This window comes from Nothoprocta perdicaria, unplaced genomic scaffold (assembly GCF_003342845.1).
Source record: "Nothoprocta perdicaria isolate Ctin4 unplaced genomic scaffold, notPer1 scaffold_10, whole genome shotgun sequence".
NCBI lineage: Eukaryota > Metazoa > Chordata > Aves > Tinamiformes > Tinamidae > Nothoprocta > Nothoprocta perdicaria.
In genome coordinates, this window is record NW_020454094.1 from 3955901 (window position 1) to 3972452 (window position 16552).

Consider the following 16552-nt stretch of genomic DNA (forward strand, 5'->3'; position numbering starts at 1 on the left):
ATAACACAAAGAGGGATCATTTTCTATCCAAAGGAGACAGGATTATTGTAGAGGAAAAGCTATGTGACCCAGAGGAGTGATTGAAGTGGAATTAAATGAAATTGTAAAAAGTGCAAGGCCAAGCCCTTAAGGACTAATAGCAAGGCTGTTTTCTATAACACGTCAGCTAGAAGACAGCAGGAAAAGTCCACCACTTACAGGGTGATTATAAACCATGGAGTTCACGCAATTTTCCCCAGGAAATGTCATATCAAGCAGTATTTGCAATGATCTATACAACAGAGACATGAAAGCATTTAAGGTATTATAGAAGACACAGGTGAAATCTCAGGTGAGATTAGTTGTGGACACCTTATGCACGATGATGACAAACTCAGATTGAAAGAGGTGCTGGTAACGTATTTGGAGATAGTCCTGCTGCAGTAGACTGAGGGGCCTGTCTTCTTTAGCCTAAGTAAATGAAAGTAAAATGATCAAAGCATGATAAGTATATATATTGAGGCAAAAGGGACATAAAGAATTGTGAGGAAAGCTGATTTAAGATAAAATAAAGAATAACAAGAGGGTAACATTGAATGAGTATTAACTGATAAAGATCTCATTTTCTCTGGAAGTTAGGAGATAGTTCCCAATTGTCACGGTACAGAAGTTCTCATCTCTGCTGTTTCGAAGGGAGTTAGGTAATATGTTTGCCAGAAAAAAAGTGAAGTACTGAAATGATGACAAGGAGCTCTTAAAGATGTGTGTCATTCTTGTGAACATCCTCCACAGGTGCTGGGCTATCTGTGTCTCTGGAGTGTGTGAATAATTAATTTCATTAAGTTAAAATCAAAGCAATTGCTCCTAATCAACTTTAGCTTGAAGTTTACAGCTTCCGATTTAGATCTGAAGAACAGACTGTATAAGCGTAAAGCTTTTCCACTTTTTTTTTATCAGTTGATTTGACAGATAAAGTACTACATCTTCATTGTTTTTTTGGATTAATGAGTGTTAAAAATAAAATTCTAAATATAGTTTTTCATGAGACCATGACCACTAGTCCAAACATTCAAAAAACAAATCATATTCTATGAATAGGATTATATTTAGAAGCCTGAGGTTGTTGTCTTTAGTAATTATTTTATGTTCTTTGTTTTTATTCATATTATACTTTGTTCTGTCTTCCGATTTCTTTTAGGCTGTAGTTACTGACACTGTAGTTGCAACTTTTCAAACCGGTCCTTTCATGAACACGAAGAGCCRGGGACACTGAGGCAGAGGCAATGTTGCTGTCCCGTCCTCATGTTCTCCTATTAACGCGCTCAACTCCACCYGCTTCTGCTTTGGTTGGTGTCAAGCAGGTTGAAAGGGCAAAGTTACACATTCACGTTATCTACGAGCAATCCTAAAGATTTCACAGGACTACATGACTTACAAATGCCCAGAACACTAGTAGCAGAACAGAAAGCGAGGCAACATCAGACTCTTAATCCCTAGAAGACTAAAGAAATTGAAAACTGTTAAATCCTAGTGCGGATGAGCTATAGTGTAATTTTCTTTGAAGCTATTTACTCATCCCGTAGGTATAGCTTTGCTGCAGCCTGCCATGTGCCCCACCATCAGATTAGGGAGTGCAAAGTTCAGCATATGTTCCAGACTGAAAGCAATATTGAATACTGGATATAGATCAAAACAGTTTATCTTTCACTAGAGACATGAAAGAAATGAAACCATTGCTGTAAATGTCAAATCTACGTAGGAAAGCAATAGCAAACCACCTCTTTTCATACATAGGTTTCCATGTCCAGAGCTGCATATGAAAAGGTACTGTCATTCTGGATTAAAAACAAATATGCTTTTGGATCATTTTAAGCCATCTGTGGTCTAAGCTGTTCCCTTCCTTCCCTGACTCTGTCCGCCTTTGTTTTTTATTTTGTATACTCAGACATACCACCTGTTCTGAGATGGATGACTGCTTGTTACCAAACTGTTTCTTCAGAGCCTGAACTGAGACATAATAGGAATGTTTCTATTTACCCTGGCAATTTTGACTTATTTGTTTAACCTTGCCCATATGGCAAGAGAATTGGATATTTCTACTGTCTTTTCTGCTCTCTCAGGCCACCGAGCAAAGTTTACTGTCCTTCATAATGTGTGGTTTACCTTGTTYTTATTTATTTTTTTAATAAAATCAATTGGGACAAGAAAAAGGTTTGGAAGGATCTAATCAGGCCATTAAAAAMTAAAAAATTAAAAAAAAAGAAGAAAAAAATAGAAATCCACCTGGTGGAGAAAATTTAAATTGTTACCCAGAATCTTTAACTATCAAAAACTTGKATTCCCACTGGTAATTTTTGTCTTTATGTTGATAGGATAGGGCAATCTCACCTGGGCTATTACATCTGCATGTAACTGTTCCTTGAGCAACCTTGAATGACAGCCTCAGTGAGGCAATTTATTAGGTATATCCTCCTGGAAGCCACGTGCAGGCTCATGAAGGACAAGCAGATGCCTGGGAACAGCAATCAAGGACATATCATGCCTGACCAAGCTGATTGCCTTCTGTGAGGAGRTGACTAACTGTGGATGAATGGAGTGCAGCGAGTACACTTTACCTTAACAGGGTCTTCAATGTGATTTTTCATAACAGACTTGTGGCTAAACAGATCAGAAGGAGTTTGGATAGGCAGACTACATGGTAGGTGAAGAATTAGCTGGACAGCCAGTCTCAGAAGACTAAAATTAGCAGGTATAGATTTGAACTAGGAGTAAATTACAAGTAGCTTTTCCCCAAGCGAAAATTGTTAATATGTTTATTAACAACCTGCTCCATGGCACCAAACTAAGTGGCGGTTGGTACACCTAAGGTAGGGTGAACACCGAAGGGAACATTGTTCATCTGGTGGAGAAATGGTCTACCGGTAACATCATGATGTTCAACAAAAGCAAATGCTAAAACTGCACCTGGGAAAGATAACCTCGTGCARCAGCAGTGGTGGGGCACTACTGGAGAGAAAGCAGCTTTGCAGGAAAGGACCTGGGCATCCTGGTTGATGGTGGGTTGACCATGAGCCTTGCAGAGAAGGCCACCTGCATCTAGGCTGTGTTAGCAATAGCATAGCTGTGGCACAGGTATCATACCAGTGCTCTTATCAAGATTCTTTACACCGAGTATAACAAAACTTTACTACAGGCATTTGGCACTTTCTAAACTATTTAATAACATCCATTTTATTTCTAAGAGTAAAAAAATAATGGGATGATAACATGTCCTGAGTTGCTACTGACAGCGACTGTTGAGGCTTCCAGCCGTTCATGTTTTTCACCAGCTGTTGCTTTAGTAGCAGCAATTTTATTTCCCTAAGCTTAGTCTTATTTATGTACTTTGTAAAAACAAAGATTAGGAAAGTGCAATCTTCTTCATTGATGTCAAATGAAATATTGGATGCCTGGGTTGTGCTGTTTTTCCCATGTGTCTGAGATGTTCTGTCAATGTTCTGTCAACCAGGCTAGGTTACTCCTGAAAAGCTTTTTTTTTTTAATTTTTTTTTTTTTTTCAGAATAATAGCGGTATTAATTATTTCTCATTTATTATTATTTGAGTATCAATCCTAAATTGTTACTGGCTTTCTGTCCTTTATTTTCCATCATTTCTTTCTGGGAGACAAGAGAAGCAGCGGTTTACCTGCCTTGCTGTACTCCACGTTATGACCCAGCACATTTCCTCTCGGATTTCCTGCAAAACCTTCAAAAGAGRCAGGAGGGCACCCTGGCTTGTGGTGTGTCTTCAGTGCACACACTCCCTTTTCGGTGCTTTTCAATGCCTTTTCCAGAGTCTGGCCAGACTTCAGGTTTAAGCTAGCCAGCTGACTAAAACACRGGAAATAAATAAATGTCAGAAAACAGCTGTAATCCACAGAGGAGCTGATGCCGAATGCCTCCTGATATCAAAAGGACTCTTTAGAGCCATGTTCTGTCAGTGTCAGCAGCCAAATTTCTCTGTAAAGCCAGCCTTTACTGCCAGGTATATTGGAGAGGCTGGGGCTGATCCCAGCAGCATTTGCAAATGCGTGTGCGTTTGTGTGTGTGTGCCCATGTGCATGTTCACACACGCCCCTAGGGAAATTGTGCTACATCTCTGACACTGACGGAATAAAAACCCTATTACACTGAGAAGGAATATGAGTTCATCAGCTGTAATTGGGAGTAGAAGTCCCAAGGTGTAGAAATAGAGGATCTTTTATATACATAAGCATAAAAATATATGGATAAATGAAAATATATGAATGGATATATTTGCGTATTGGATAGGTACGTCATGGATTGAGGAGGTTAATTAGATACTTCCAGCATTGACTTTTTGCCATACTGTTTTCTAAGAGTCTGTTTTTTCACTGTACTCTCTAGTGAGCATAATACAGATGCAATCCGTGCTTCCTTCCATGCTCTGTCTTTCCACATTCATTCTTCTATTTTTCTCCTCCCTCCACTGTTTTTGCTGTGGCAATAAACATGACCTCCCTTGCTGGCTCCTTTTAGGAGTCCAAAATTAAGATTCTAGGGGGAAAAAAAAGTTGATTAATCCTTTTTACATTTTTTTACATTTACATTTTACATTTTCCTAAAGAAAAACAATTCCTTAAATTTCTGCTAGTAAAGCCTCTCAGATGCCTCAGGGAAGTACACAAAAAGTTTGAGGCTATTTTCAACAAAGTTAAATTTCTGATAGCTGTTAGTTGTTGTTACCCTCCTGCACATACACACCCATTAAAGTGTTTGGTCTTGCAAAAAAAAATCAAAGCACAGAGGCAGCAAATATGGAAAAGACATCCAAAAACTACTGTGTGCTGAATGGGGAACTTGCCAATAAGACAAGTTAACCACAGCCCAATGAACAAGCTACTGTGGTAACTAACCTAGTGTCTGTTCTTAGCCTGCGGTGAAAGTGAGGAGTTGGGTGAGAGGCAATATAAGAGCTTGTTATGTCTAATTAGTTAAATGCGTTCTTGCAGCTCTTCCTACCCGCTGGCCATTTAGGATTTTTAATTTTCCTCCTTCAGCTCATTGATTTCACATTGTTGTCCCCCACATATGAAGTTCTGCACACTCCATTATTTTATTACGCATCCTCCATGCTGCCATATCTCCTCTTTTGGGGACCATAAATGGAGCTAAGTAGATGCTCTGAATGGAGCTATCATGTCCATTTAGGGGCTTCTGTGCCATGGGACCTGCTTTTCCTGTGTTCCTGTGACCAAGAGAAAACCCTTTGCTCACCCATGAGCTCTCTTTTCAACATATGGAAAATTAGCTATGTAGCAGCACTTCAGTGCTCCTCCTATCACATCCTCGCACATCGGTGAAGCTCCTATCAATTTGCTCCAGTCAATTCATATTCTTCAAAAATGTAATATTTTCCCTGTATTGATAGTGACATGGAGAAAATCAATGTCATTAGTTTAATAAAGATACTGTACAAGTGTTCTCCTTAATAGGATGGTCTGACAAACCTTCTCCAATAAACTTCAAAATTACTAAAACCTCAAAATTAAATTACACTTTTAAGGAAAGAGCAATAGCAATGACAAAAACCTTGTATCCTGAAACAGTCTTCACCCATCATTGCATTGGCTGACATTAACTTCAAAAAGCAGGCCAAGAAGTAGTTGAAAACATGAAATGTGGCTCTGTATGCATGTGCATCCGCAGTGCTTTCTAACTTCAGCAAACAACTTCTGGGGGGAAAAAAAAATATTCCACAGCAGTTCAAATCTATATAAATCCATTATAAATTCCTTCCCTGTCCCCTTTCTGCTGGAATACTCACTTCAGCAGAGTAGCTAGAATCCCCAAATCACAGCAAATGAGAATTGCATGGAGGTGGAGGGGAAGGAAGAGATTTGATATGAATTTCTTTTCGTTGCCAGGAACTTAGCATAATGTTCTCTATCTGCTTGGAAGCTGTGCCTGGGAGTCTGTTTAGACAGGAAGACTGTACATGAGAATATATGTGCATTGCACTCCACATCATGTAAAGCAATATGGGGTGTCAGGACACACAACTCTATCTGCTGAATTTGGAATAAATATCTTTGTGACCYTTTTAGTCCAGTGTTAGAAACCACATTCAGCAAGATATTTAAGCATAAGTGTTAAGCAACACTTAGGTGGTTCCAGCCATCTAATTATCCATCTTAAAATGACACATTTAGCTGAACACACCATTTGGATATATATGTTAGCTCCAAAGATCATACAAGTTCAAGGGTGTGAATTACTAATTTTTTTTATTTTTGCTTATTTACAATTCTCCTTTGTGACAGTGTGTGCAAACATGAATAATGATGCAGCTGCTTCTRCCTTCCCTTCTTTTCCGTTTAGTTTTTTGGAATTTGTTCTCATCTCCTCCAAGTCCGGAGAGTCACATTCCCCATTCTGCAACAGACAGTGCTGGAAATACAGCATGTTGAAACCAGCATCCAGCTCTGCTTTTCTCAATGGTTTTGCTCTGTTTTGTTATCTTGCTATGTCAAGGGAGTGATCTCCGAACAAAACACTGCTGCTGGAGGCAGTATTTTTCCTGTCTTCAAAGTAATACTAATGTAATGACAGAGCAATTTTATAAGATATTGTGTTTTTATAGAGATTTATTCAGTACTCAGTCTGCTTAGCATTTCCATCATAAGAACTGAATTCAAGTGACTAGTGAAACCTGAATATTTAACACATAAATGAAAATTGCCTRTGTAGTCTGTAGACAAATAAAAATTTGGGGAACTGGTTCTATTTTATGCTCCCAAAGCAGTAGGTATCTCTTTCAGTGTTATAATAAGTAAGAGTGTAATACTTCTACATTATCATGTACTTTAAAAAGTCTGGAAAGTCTAAACAAAATTTGCAGCTTCCTTTACATAAAAACTGTTTGATAACCATCTGATATTAACAGATGATAATGAAGAAATACAATGTTGATGAGAAAAAATAAATGAAACAATTTTCCTCCCTTCTTAAATTAAAACCACAGTTAATTCCATACAAAATGCACAGGTCTTCTCTTGTCTTCACAAGCTGAACTGATGCAGAAACGTCCTCTTTTTGCAACCTTCTTATGACCATCTTTATCTTCTGCTGAGCGCTGCAATCAAAGTACCTTTAAAGATGATGGACAATTTAGAAAATTGTCAGATCTTTGAAAAACTGCTTTGAGCAATTGACCCCTACTTGTTCATCTTGAAGACTGATGCTAAAGATTTAACACTCACAGATTCTCTTCAAATTAGGCCCAGAGCTATCTCTGACTGATGCAAGTTCATGTGGCTTTGAGTATCCAATTCAATCATGTCCTCAGGCCATTTTTCTAGAAACATTTCCTGGTATAAAGTTGTCTTATCTCCCTCATCAATCCTGCCCTTCACAAGATAAAGCCACAAGAATACAGTCTGTARTAGAGAAGACTTACCTGCACACAGCATCCTAACTCAGGATGTTTACATGAAATGAGAGGCTGATTAATTATTTCACTTCAAATCTGTGAAATAATGAAGTAACATTATTAGAAGATGCAAAGACTAAACCTCGAAGTTYCATGTGTTTTTGCTTGTTTCATGTCTTTCCAGGTTTATGCAAAAGAGTATTAATAAGAATGTTGCAATAAAGCAAGAACTCAATTATCTGTAGTTAGAACTAACTCCCACATTTGCAATGTCTGTGTGGATTAAAAATATGGAAAAACAAGCCAAAATAGAGAAAATGTTTTTCAGTAGTAGGCAGAAATCTACCCTCTATTTATGCAAATCATCCCTCTATTTCTGCATCATTTGGTCTGAGCAATAAAAGAATCTCCATCTCAAAACATACAGTAACAATTTTACAWAATAATGCAAGTGAGAATTAACTTAGGCTATCTTTTTTCTTTTTTTTTTGAAAAAAAAGACAAAGTATGAGAGATGTAAAATAATCAAATTTCTAATAGTAACTTAAAGTTTTTATACAACAGCATTAAAAATGATCATAGCATGTCAGAAAAAAAATGTTGGTCTGATCTCAGAGTACTCAATAAGGAAAAGTATGAGAACAAACCATCATAGATATCCTATCAGAATACTTTACCAACTCAACAATTTGAAGTTCATTTGGTCAAATGAAATTACAGTTATTCCAGGTTTAGAACAGCAAATTAAGCTTAGTGGTTCATGTCCCAACTCAATGACTAACCAAGTGGTATGTGGGTGATTTGTGATAGATGAATCTCTCTGGTTTTGACTACAAGTTTAAAYTTTGTTGAGACTGCTATGCAGTTTCCCTTAAATAAAAATACAAAATGGTTTTACAAAGCACATTCTCCATCCCCTAAAAATAAGCYCCAAAGCTTATCGCAGAACTCCTGGCCAATCCTATTATTTTCTGCACTGTTAAAGCAGAGTTTTCCAGATGGATTCATTCCTTTTCATATGCAGAGGCCAGTTAAAAAAAAGAGAGAGCGAGAGAGAAATTTCTGAGAGAGAAAGGAAGGAATATCTGAGCAGAAGTGCTGCCAGATGTTAGAACAGCTCAGGGCATGAGACACGTCTGTACTGTGCCCTGTGCCGTTCGGATGCCAGTTGGATGTCCATCAGGGCATAAATTCACACAGAAAGGCCACATCTTCTCCTTGCTCCRTGCTGCTAGTCCCCACACTCAAACCTCCTTTTCAACCAGGTGAGCACTGGTCTTTTGTGCTATATCCCATTCTGACCACTATTAATTCTGAAGTGCGATRTCTGTAAGAGAGCTCACAGAGTGGCGAGGTAGGAAAGAAAATACAGGCAGTCTTATGAGATACCAGCTTACATGCAGTTCTGGGAAGAACTAAACTAATTGCAGTGCACTCCCAATAATGATTGAGTGGCAGTTTTATCTCATGTAGTCTTGTAATTTAGAAAACCAGCAAAGCTGAGGATGCAGAATTGCCTGCCATGAAGTCAGAGTRATGTTTGCTCAACTAATTCCTTCCGAAGACTTCCAAATGGACTTAAGAGTAATGGTGTTGACATGAAATTCTCCTCTTGCATTTCTGTAGCATGTTATTCATTTACCGCTCAGGCTGCTGAAAAGAGGTATCTGCTTCCCCAAGGACTGAGGAAAAAATCATGTGCATGTGTTTTCTTGAGTGAAACTTGCTGCATTTTATGAGGTAAAACTAGTTGTGAATTCTAGTGGAAGTTTGGCCAAGAAATTGACAATTACAATGTACACTGTTATAAATTTGATCATATGTAAAGGTTAAAATGTCTAGTTTTTACATTTGCAGATGGAGAAGTTTCACAATAATATTTTAAACAATAATTTACTTTGAAATAAATGTAAAAATCCTAAAGAGAATTTTGAGAATTGAGGGAATGAATACTGGAGTATTTAACCATCCCCCRGGATTTTTATTTTACCTTAGCAATGTGCATTTTTTAGAGCTGAAACACAGTCCTATTGAATGTTTACCCACAAAGAAGAAATGCTGATTACTCAGAAAGCCTAAACTTCAACACTTCTTTCAKCCTGAATTGATTTCCACTTGAACTTTTTCCCGCCTCCCACCTATTTTCAGAAATGTCAGTGTTCAGTGTCAAGGATATGATAGACAGTTTATAAATGTAAATATCTGAAAAAAGAGCAGAAGGGTAAAAGGGCTTGGAGCATTTTTTTTATTTTTTCAGAAAATATTCCATGACAAATATGTGAACAAATAACAACCGTGCTGCTTGTCTTCAAAAGACAGAAAGATTGATTTTTATTTTCTACCTGGTTCTGCTCAGTTTTTCAAACTGCTGTAATATCCAAGTATTTCCGCTTTGACCTGAACAATAACATTTCACACTTGGAAAGACCCTTAAACCAACCTGCACGAAGTCTCTGCCACCATGGCTGTTGATGCAACACTTGTTTGAAGAAAAAATAAACAACTGTCAGAAATGCTACRTCTATAATAGATGTGTTTTTGGGCCAGTGGATTGAGCTGAATGTTTCTTAAAACAGGATCAAATGCTTAAAGTCAAAGTGCTTGACTCTAGGAAAGCAAGTGGCAACACAGGAAAGTTCAGCTCAAGCTCTGCTAGACCCAGTCCTACCTATCAAGCTACAGAGCTTGTCCTCATCTAGATTACTAGGTAAGTGAAGGATCGCATATATTTTCCTTGTACTTTAGACAGTGAGGAATTGAAATGAGTAAAAATTGATGAGTCCTGATTGCTGCAAATCAGTACTGAGAAACCTGATAGGTGCGTAACCTGATAGTTTGTGTCTTAGGCACAAACTGAGAGCTGAAATTAATAAAAAATTGTCACTCACAGATTGGAAATACTCATTTTCTTGCTCCCCTTCATAGTACAGGGTGAGATTTAATTTACAGAACTATCAGATTATTTTTCTCTTCTTTGCCATTTTTCTCTTATTGCAGACTCATGGTATCTCAAGTTGTTTTGATCAAGAGGTCAAGAGACCTCTTTGATCTCTCAAGCTGTTTTCCATAGCATGTTAGCAATTTTAAGCTTCTGTACCAAAAAGCTTATTATATTCTTATGGATTCTTCTTGAATTCCTGTCTTTCTCTGATACATACCTGTCTATTCAGCTGCACATTTTCCAGAAGTGTCCTACAAAACAATTTTCATGTCCCTCTGACATCCAAAGCTGAAGGATGAGGACAGGGATCCTTCTTAGACATCATTCAGAGTACTGCTCATGGCTTCTTGGACTTCTCTTTTAAGATGCTATTATATAAATGGGACCTGCTGGTTACAATGTTACTTCCCTCCCAATGTTTATAAAATATTCCTAAATCATTTACAGATCATTTAAGTTATTGCCCATCAAAAATGCTGTCTATACAGTGCTTGATCAAAATCCACTAGAATTTCTCCTGTTAGCCTCAATGGGATTAGATGAGCACTGTATGGAGCAACTTGCATCCTCTCTTGTCTCTGACTTGTAATCAAGATCCCTTGTCTCCTGCAGCAGCCGTTCTCAGAATGAAGCTTTTAGGTCTTAAATTACCACTCTGTTTCCCATCACGAAGCAAATGAAGGCTACCAGGACAGAAGTCTAGGTAGCTAATATAGAGGTGAGCTCTTTTTACCATTCACCTGCAGCCTCCAGACCTCTCCATGGCAACCTGGAGTTCCTAATCATTGGCGGGTGGCTGCAAAAGCCTTGTTAGACAGACAGTGCTAATTCCCAGTGTTGCCAGGATGAGATGCGCACATGGGAATTCATCACTTTCCCACGTGATGACCAACACTGGCTCAGCAAAGGTTGTTYCGCTGATTCTGCTAATGCAGGCTGTCCGAATGAAATCCACTTTCTTCTTCAGCAGCTTCTGCTGCTGTCTTGACCAAAGGAGAGACAAATCTAAACAGAAAATAGGCTGATCCTGATGGAGATTTTCCAGCTAATGACAATCCAAGGACACAAATGGACTATTGATCCGTTGAGTTGTTTGCGCTTCTCTTCTCAGGTCCAGATATTTTTATGTCCTGCATATGGGGGCCAGTGATTGCCAGTGCCTCCCCACCCACTATCCAGCCCCCGTGGCTTTGCCTTGTCCCGTTGGTTGTGCACGAGCTGACCTCAGTAGGGAGCTGGCTGTCTTAAAGATGGCAGCTCATCCATCACTGCTTTCACAGACTGTCAGCATTGCAGTTAATCTCACTTGTAATTTTCCAAGGGAGGTTTGCAAAAGCCACAAACAGAATCTTAATGCTGTAAAATGCTGCTTGCAGCCAGTGAATACTTCCTGTCTTTGTGAAGTTTTGCTTCATTGCAAAGCTGCATTCCATCTGCCCTGAGCTATCCAGAGAGGAAGAAAATCCCAGATTCAGCCTACGTTCCTGTGTGCTATCCACGCTTCAAGTGCTCTAGCTGGTGTACACTCCCTCTCAATTCACACACACCAAGCTGGATATCCAGTTTGCAAGAAGCAGAGATTTTACAAGCAAGATGTGAGAAGACTGTTCCCCCAGGGCTTGCACATGCTGCTCATGAGGCTCCCCTGCCCATTTCACTGACTTGTCCTTCAGTAGATCTTGTTTTTCAGTTACAAGGCCTTCCTCACGCTCTGCTTCCATAGGACCTGACCCAAAACCCCATAGACTTTGTAGTTTTCAAATAAAAGTTGGATCAGATACAAAAACCTTGTGCTCTCCTCTTACTCTTCATCTTTCATCATCTTGACTACCCCAGGCTTCCTCTATCATTCTATTCTTAAAGTTTACCAGTGAAAGAATGAGCTAAATTGGAATCAGTATGACCAGAATTATATGCAGGAATCCAATGCCAGATTCAATCACTCTGCAGATGAGATATAAAGCTATACTTCCAATATATATATTCAATAGAATGACCTCACTCCCTGACCTATCTGTCCRTGTCATGCTGACAGATCATATCTTGCTGTGGAAGATGCAGTTTGTCAACAAGTCCCTGAACTGTGCTGACCCAGGCTGGGTTTCTGTGATACAGTTTTTCTTCTGGCAGTAAGATTTGAACAACGTAAATTCCTCAAATTATGTGGGACATCAGTGACCCCATCAAGGGCTTTATCCTATGTTTCTAATTCCATAAGCATCTAGCCTCTTGCCTCTTGACCAAACGGCAAACTGAAAGCAAAATGTATATTTTTCCTCTAGACAGGTCTCTGTACTAACAGTTTCTTCAGCAAACAGATAAAATTATTATGCCTGTATTTTCAGCGGTTCTGGAAGCACTAGCTATAGTTATGGCAGCATTACACTTCAAAAAACCTGTTTTCGAACCTGAAGCTAAAAAAAAAGACCTGAATTTATTTGTGACAGGTGTCATCTTCATGCTGAATTACTTTGCTTTGTGAATTAACTATTTCTATTAATGACTTTAATGTTGTTTCCATAGTGTGGCAGGAAACTCTGGAATTACCTTTGTAGAAAGCCAGTCAGTTTTAGCCAAGTTACAAGCCTTTGACACCAGCCATATAGAAGTGGGAAGCAGATTTTTCTGCAGTACTTATTTCCCCTGAGAATACTCCAGTTCTTACAGCTTTTAGTAGCTGTCTTTCATTATGTAGCTTAGCGTGTTTTTCCTGCAGTTCTTCTTCCTTGCAGGTGAGAGAAAACATCATTTTGATCCTTGAAAAGACAAGAAAGAGGAATAGGTGGGCGAAGTTTGGAAAGCCATGGGAGTGGCAAAGGGAATGTCAATTTTTGGTATTTGAGTAGTGCTGTGCTGACACTGATTATAGTTACAACCGTACTATCCTTTTAATTTAAAAATGTTTCCATTTATCTAGATTTTTTTCTTTTAGGTAATGAATGTATAAAAGCTCACTGAAGCTGCAGCTCTGCATAATGCTTTGCTCAGAACTGTGGCATCTTTAACAAAATGAAATAGAACAACAAAAAAAAATCCTCCTTCAGCTAAAATAAGGTATAGCAACAGGAAAAAAAAATGATTAAAAAGTCCAAGATAGACTAAAATAGTCTTCTATCCAGGCAATCAATTTCTCAATGGTGCCCAATAGACATATTGAATCACACATTTTGCTTACACAGCTGCCCAGAGAAAAACAAGGACCATATTGCTACCCATCTCCTTTTGCTAAAGGTTGGCAATTATAGCAGCTGGAAAACAATAACAATCTTTCATTGTGTCAGTGAGTATTATTCAGGTTGGCATACAACCTCCGTGCTTACCCTTAGAATCTTCTTAATTCAATTAAGATTAAAGCTATAACATAGGGAAATTAGACTACAAATGTCGCACTGAATTGGTGCCTCAGTGCAAAGGTGCTGGGGTGAAGTTCTGTGYTCTGTGCAATGTAGGGACATAGCAGGTATGGACATACTTCCAGGCTGGAACAGAAATGATGTTCTGTTTCAGCCAAAATCCTGTTTTCCCTGTGTCTGGCTTTACAGGTAGACGTAAAAAATATAATAATGTGAGGTCACAATCTGATCATAACAGACATTTTCTTCCTCATGGTAGATGTGACTGAGTTTGTTTATAACTTGAAACATTCAAGTTTATATTTCTAATAAAATKAAATGGCACACTGGCTGCATGAAGTCAGGAATAAGAGCCAGATGGGTTTTCCAGTAGGCAGTATCAATTGAGACTTCTCACAGCCTAGAATTTAGGTTGTTCCTGACAGGGACCTCACACAGATTTTTAATCTTTTTTTCCCTATGGYTTGAATGTTACTTGAATAATCATGAATTTCAAGTAATATTAAAGACAAACTTGAATTTGAATACACATCTCATACTTCATCTGTAGAGTTTGATTTTCAAATATGGAGAAGAGTATTCTACCTGGGAAGCTAGCCTGAAATTTCAAGGCTCACAGAGTTCACTCATTGTTTTGCTGTAGACTGGCTACATGAGTATCTGAAGTGCAAAARTCCCTGAAGTGGGAGGCTTAGGATAACCATCTATCTCAATTTAAGCTAAAGAGTAGTCGGGATCCTTAGCATCCTCCTTACGATAAGCAGACTGAATGATCAACTGCCAAGAGTTAGCAAATGAGGAAGTTTAGGAATAACATACCTGTTTCAAAATTTAGGCAAATTAAATTGAGAGCTGCCTCAGTTCCCTGTAGATTCATAGTAATTTCTTCCCATAAATTTCCACAAAAAACAAGGAAGCATTTCCTGGACGTTCTCCAGTTAATGTAGTTCACTAGGCCATTTAAGAAAGATGAGCTGAAAAACAAATAGATTTTGGATCTTTGTGCAGCTCAGGCATGAAGTAAGTGAAAGGATTATAGGCCTGTCAAGATGAAAACTCTTCAAAGACTACTCAGAAATTCATGTACCTGAAAAAATCTTAAAGGTATGAAAGGTGCTTTGTTTGAGGAGTCAAATTGCTTACAGGATTAGGTGAATGATAAATAGGACTTTTCCAGGTTTGTAATTCTGCTCAAGCCTTTTTGGCCATCTGTTCCAATCTATACAATAAAGGTATTAATATTTCCRACCCTCATAAAATTAATGCACTAAAAAAAATAAATGCTTGGAGAAATCAAATTTGGAGAGATACAGCTGAATTCCTGAGTACTGTGTCAGTACAGTCCATTCAGACATCTCATGGAWTCAGACTGATCTTTTTGCTCATGAATTTTGTCTGTGTGCTATTGTTAGGATATTGTTAGGATATGCCTGTTAAAGTAAAGGTTGGTGGCATGCCCTAGAGTGTCACTCTAGTGATATCCAAAAAGTCAGACGACACATGCTGTAATGGTGTCCTGTTGGTTCATGCATTAGCTGATATTTATGGACATTTTTTTCTTGTAGGTCTCAACTGAAGAAGGAATGAGCTTAGCCAGAGAATACTCCTGCTCCTTTTTTGAGACTTCAGCTGCCCTCCGTTTCTACATTGATGATGTCTTTCATGGACTAGTCAGGGAAATCCGAAGGAAAGAGTCCTCACTGCCCATGGCAGAGAAGAAGATGAAGAGGAAGGATAGTCTTTGGCGGAAACTGAAAGGGTCGCTGAAGAAGAAAAGGGAGAGTACAACTTGATGGTATTTTCCTGTGAGCTTACCCTCAGGAGCTGACCACAGTAACCTGCAACAGTTCAAAAAGGCAGCATTGACACAGCATCTTCCAGACCAGGTCCTGGAGTTCTTTTCCATCAGCCCTCATGCAGAAATAGCTCCCTGAAGGCCCATTTCACGGTTGCCCTGTCGCTCCTCTGTATTATAAAGTCACTTAGCATACCTTCTCATCCCTTTTCTCCAAATATGAGTGGAGAAAATATTTTTTCATTGTAGTCCTTGGCTGGTCTTCAAATGCTAGGAGTTAAGCTAGCACCCAGGGCAGAACCAGCTTGCACCAGCTCTAGAACAAAGGATGCTCTCATTGCCTCCTCTCTCTCATGCATGAATTATTTCAGCATCCCAGGAATGAGCACTATTGATTTTCACTGGAAATGTTGGCAGTTTGAGGACTTTAGAATTTGACTTTCAGCTTTGCATTCATTTGTAGATTTAGAGTTAGACTGTGCTCAGCTGTGTATATATGTATCTGTGTGTGTACATGCGTGTGTGAGAACTGGGCTCAGAGGGAACACCAGGGGCTCCCAACGTTGATCCTGTAGAGGCTCATCCTCATTGTGTGCTTTCCGTTAGCATGAAGGCTTGGCAAGGATAGCACAAGCCAAGTGTCGCTAGCTCTTCGGAAGGGTGCAGGGCTATGGCTCTGCCTCCTTGGCTTATTACTTATCAGAACTGGCCAGCTACACGGGTGCATTAACCTATGGACATGCAGTGCACTGGCCACRTTCCCACGGCCCTCTAAGGAGTGCACAAAGGGATGGTCCATCTGATACCTTCTAGAACCCACCCTASAGCAGCGCAGCTCTGTCCCACCATGTTGTAACATCTATGATGTAGCAGCCAGACCTACTTACTGCAGAATTGCATCAGGCCAGAAACCATTCCTTTGTAGTCCTTGACCATCCAAGTGAGTCATTTTCTCAATCAGTTGGACAGGTCTTTTAAATATTCCTTTTTAAAGCTGGCTTGAAGTAGAATATGGCCTCATTGACTTTTTTTTTTTACAGATTTCTCCTTTT

At 39.0% G+C, this 16552-nt stretch overlaps 1 protein-coding gene across 1 annotated transcript in view; it reads left to right on the top strand.

Annotated features, from left to right (window-relative positions):
- The window catches only part of RIT2 (Ras like without CAAX 2), a 153165-nt gene extending 136862 nt beyond the window's left edge, over positions 1-16303 (top strand). The window contains exon 4 of the mRNA XM_026039290.1: positions 15271-16303. Within this exon, the coding sequence (XP_025895075.1) occupies positions 15271-15498 (228 nt within the window). The 3' untranslated portion in view covers positions 15499-16303. The remainder of the gene's footprint in view (positions 1-15270) is intronic.
- Positions 16304-16552: the final 249 nt, after the last annotated feature.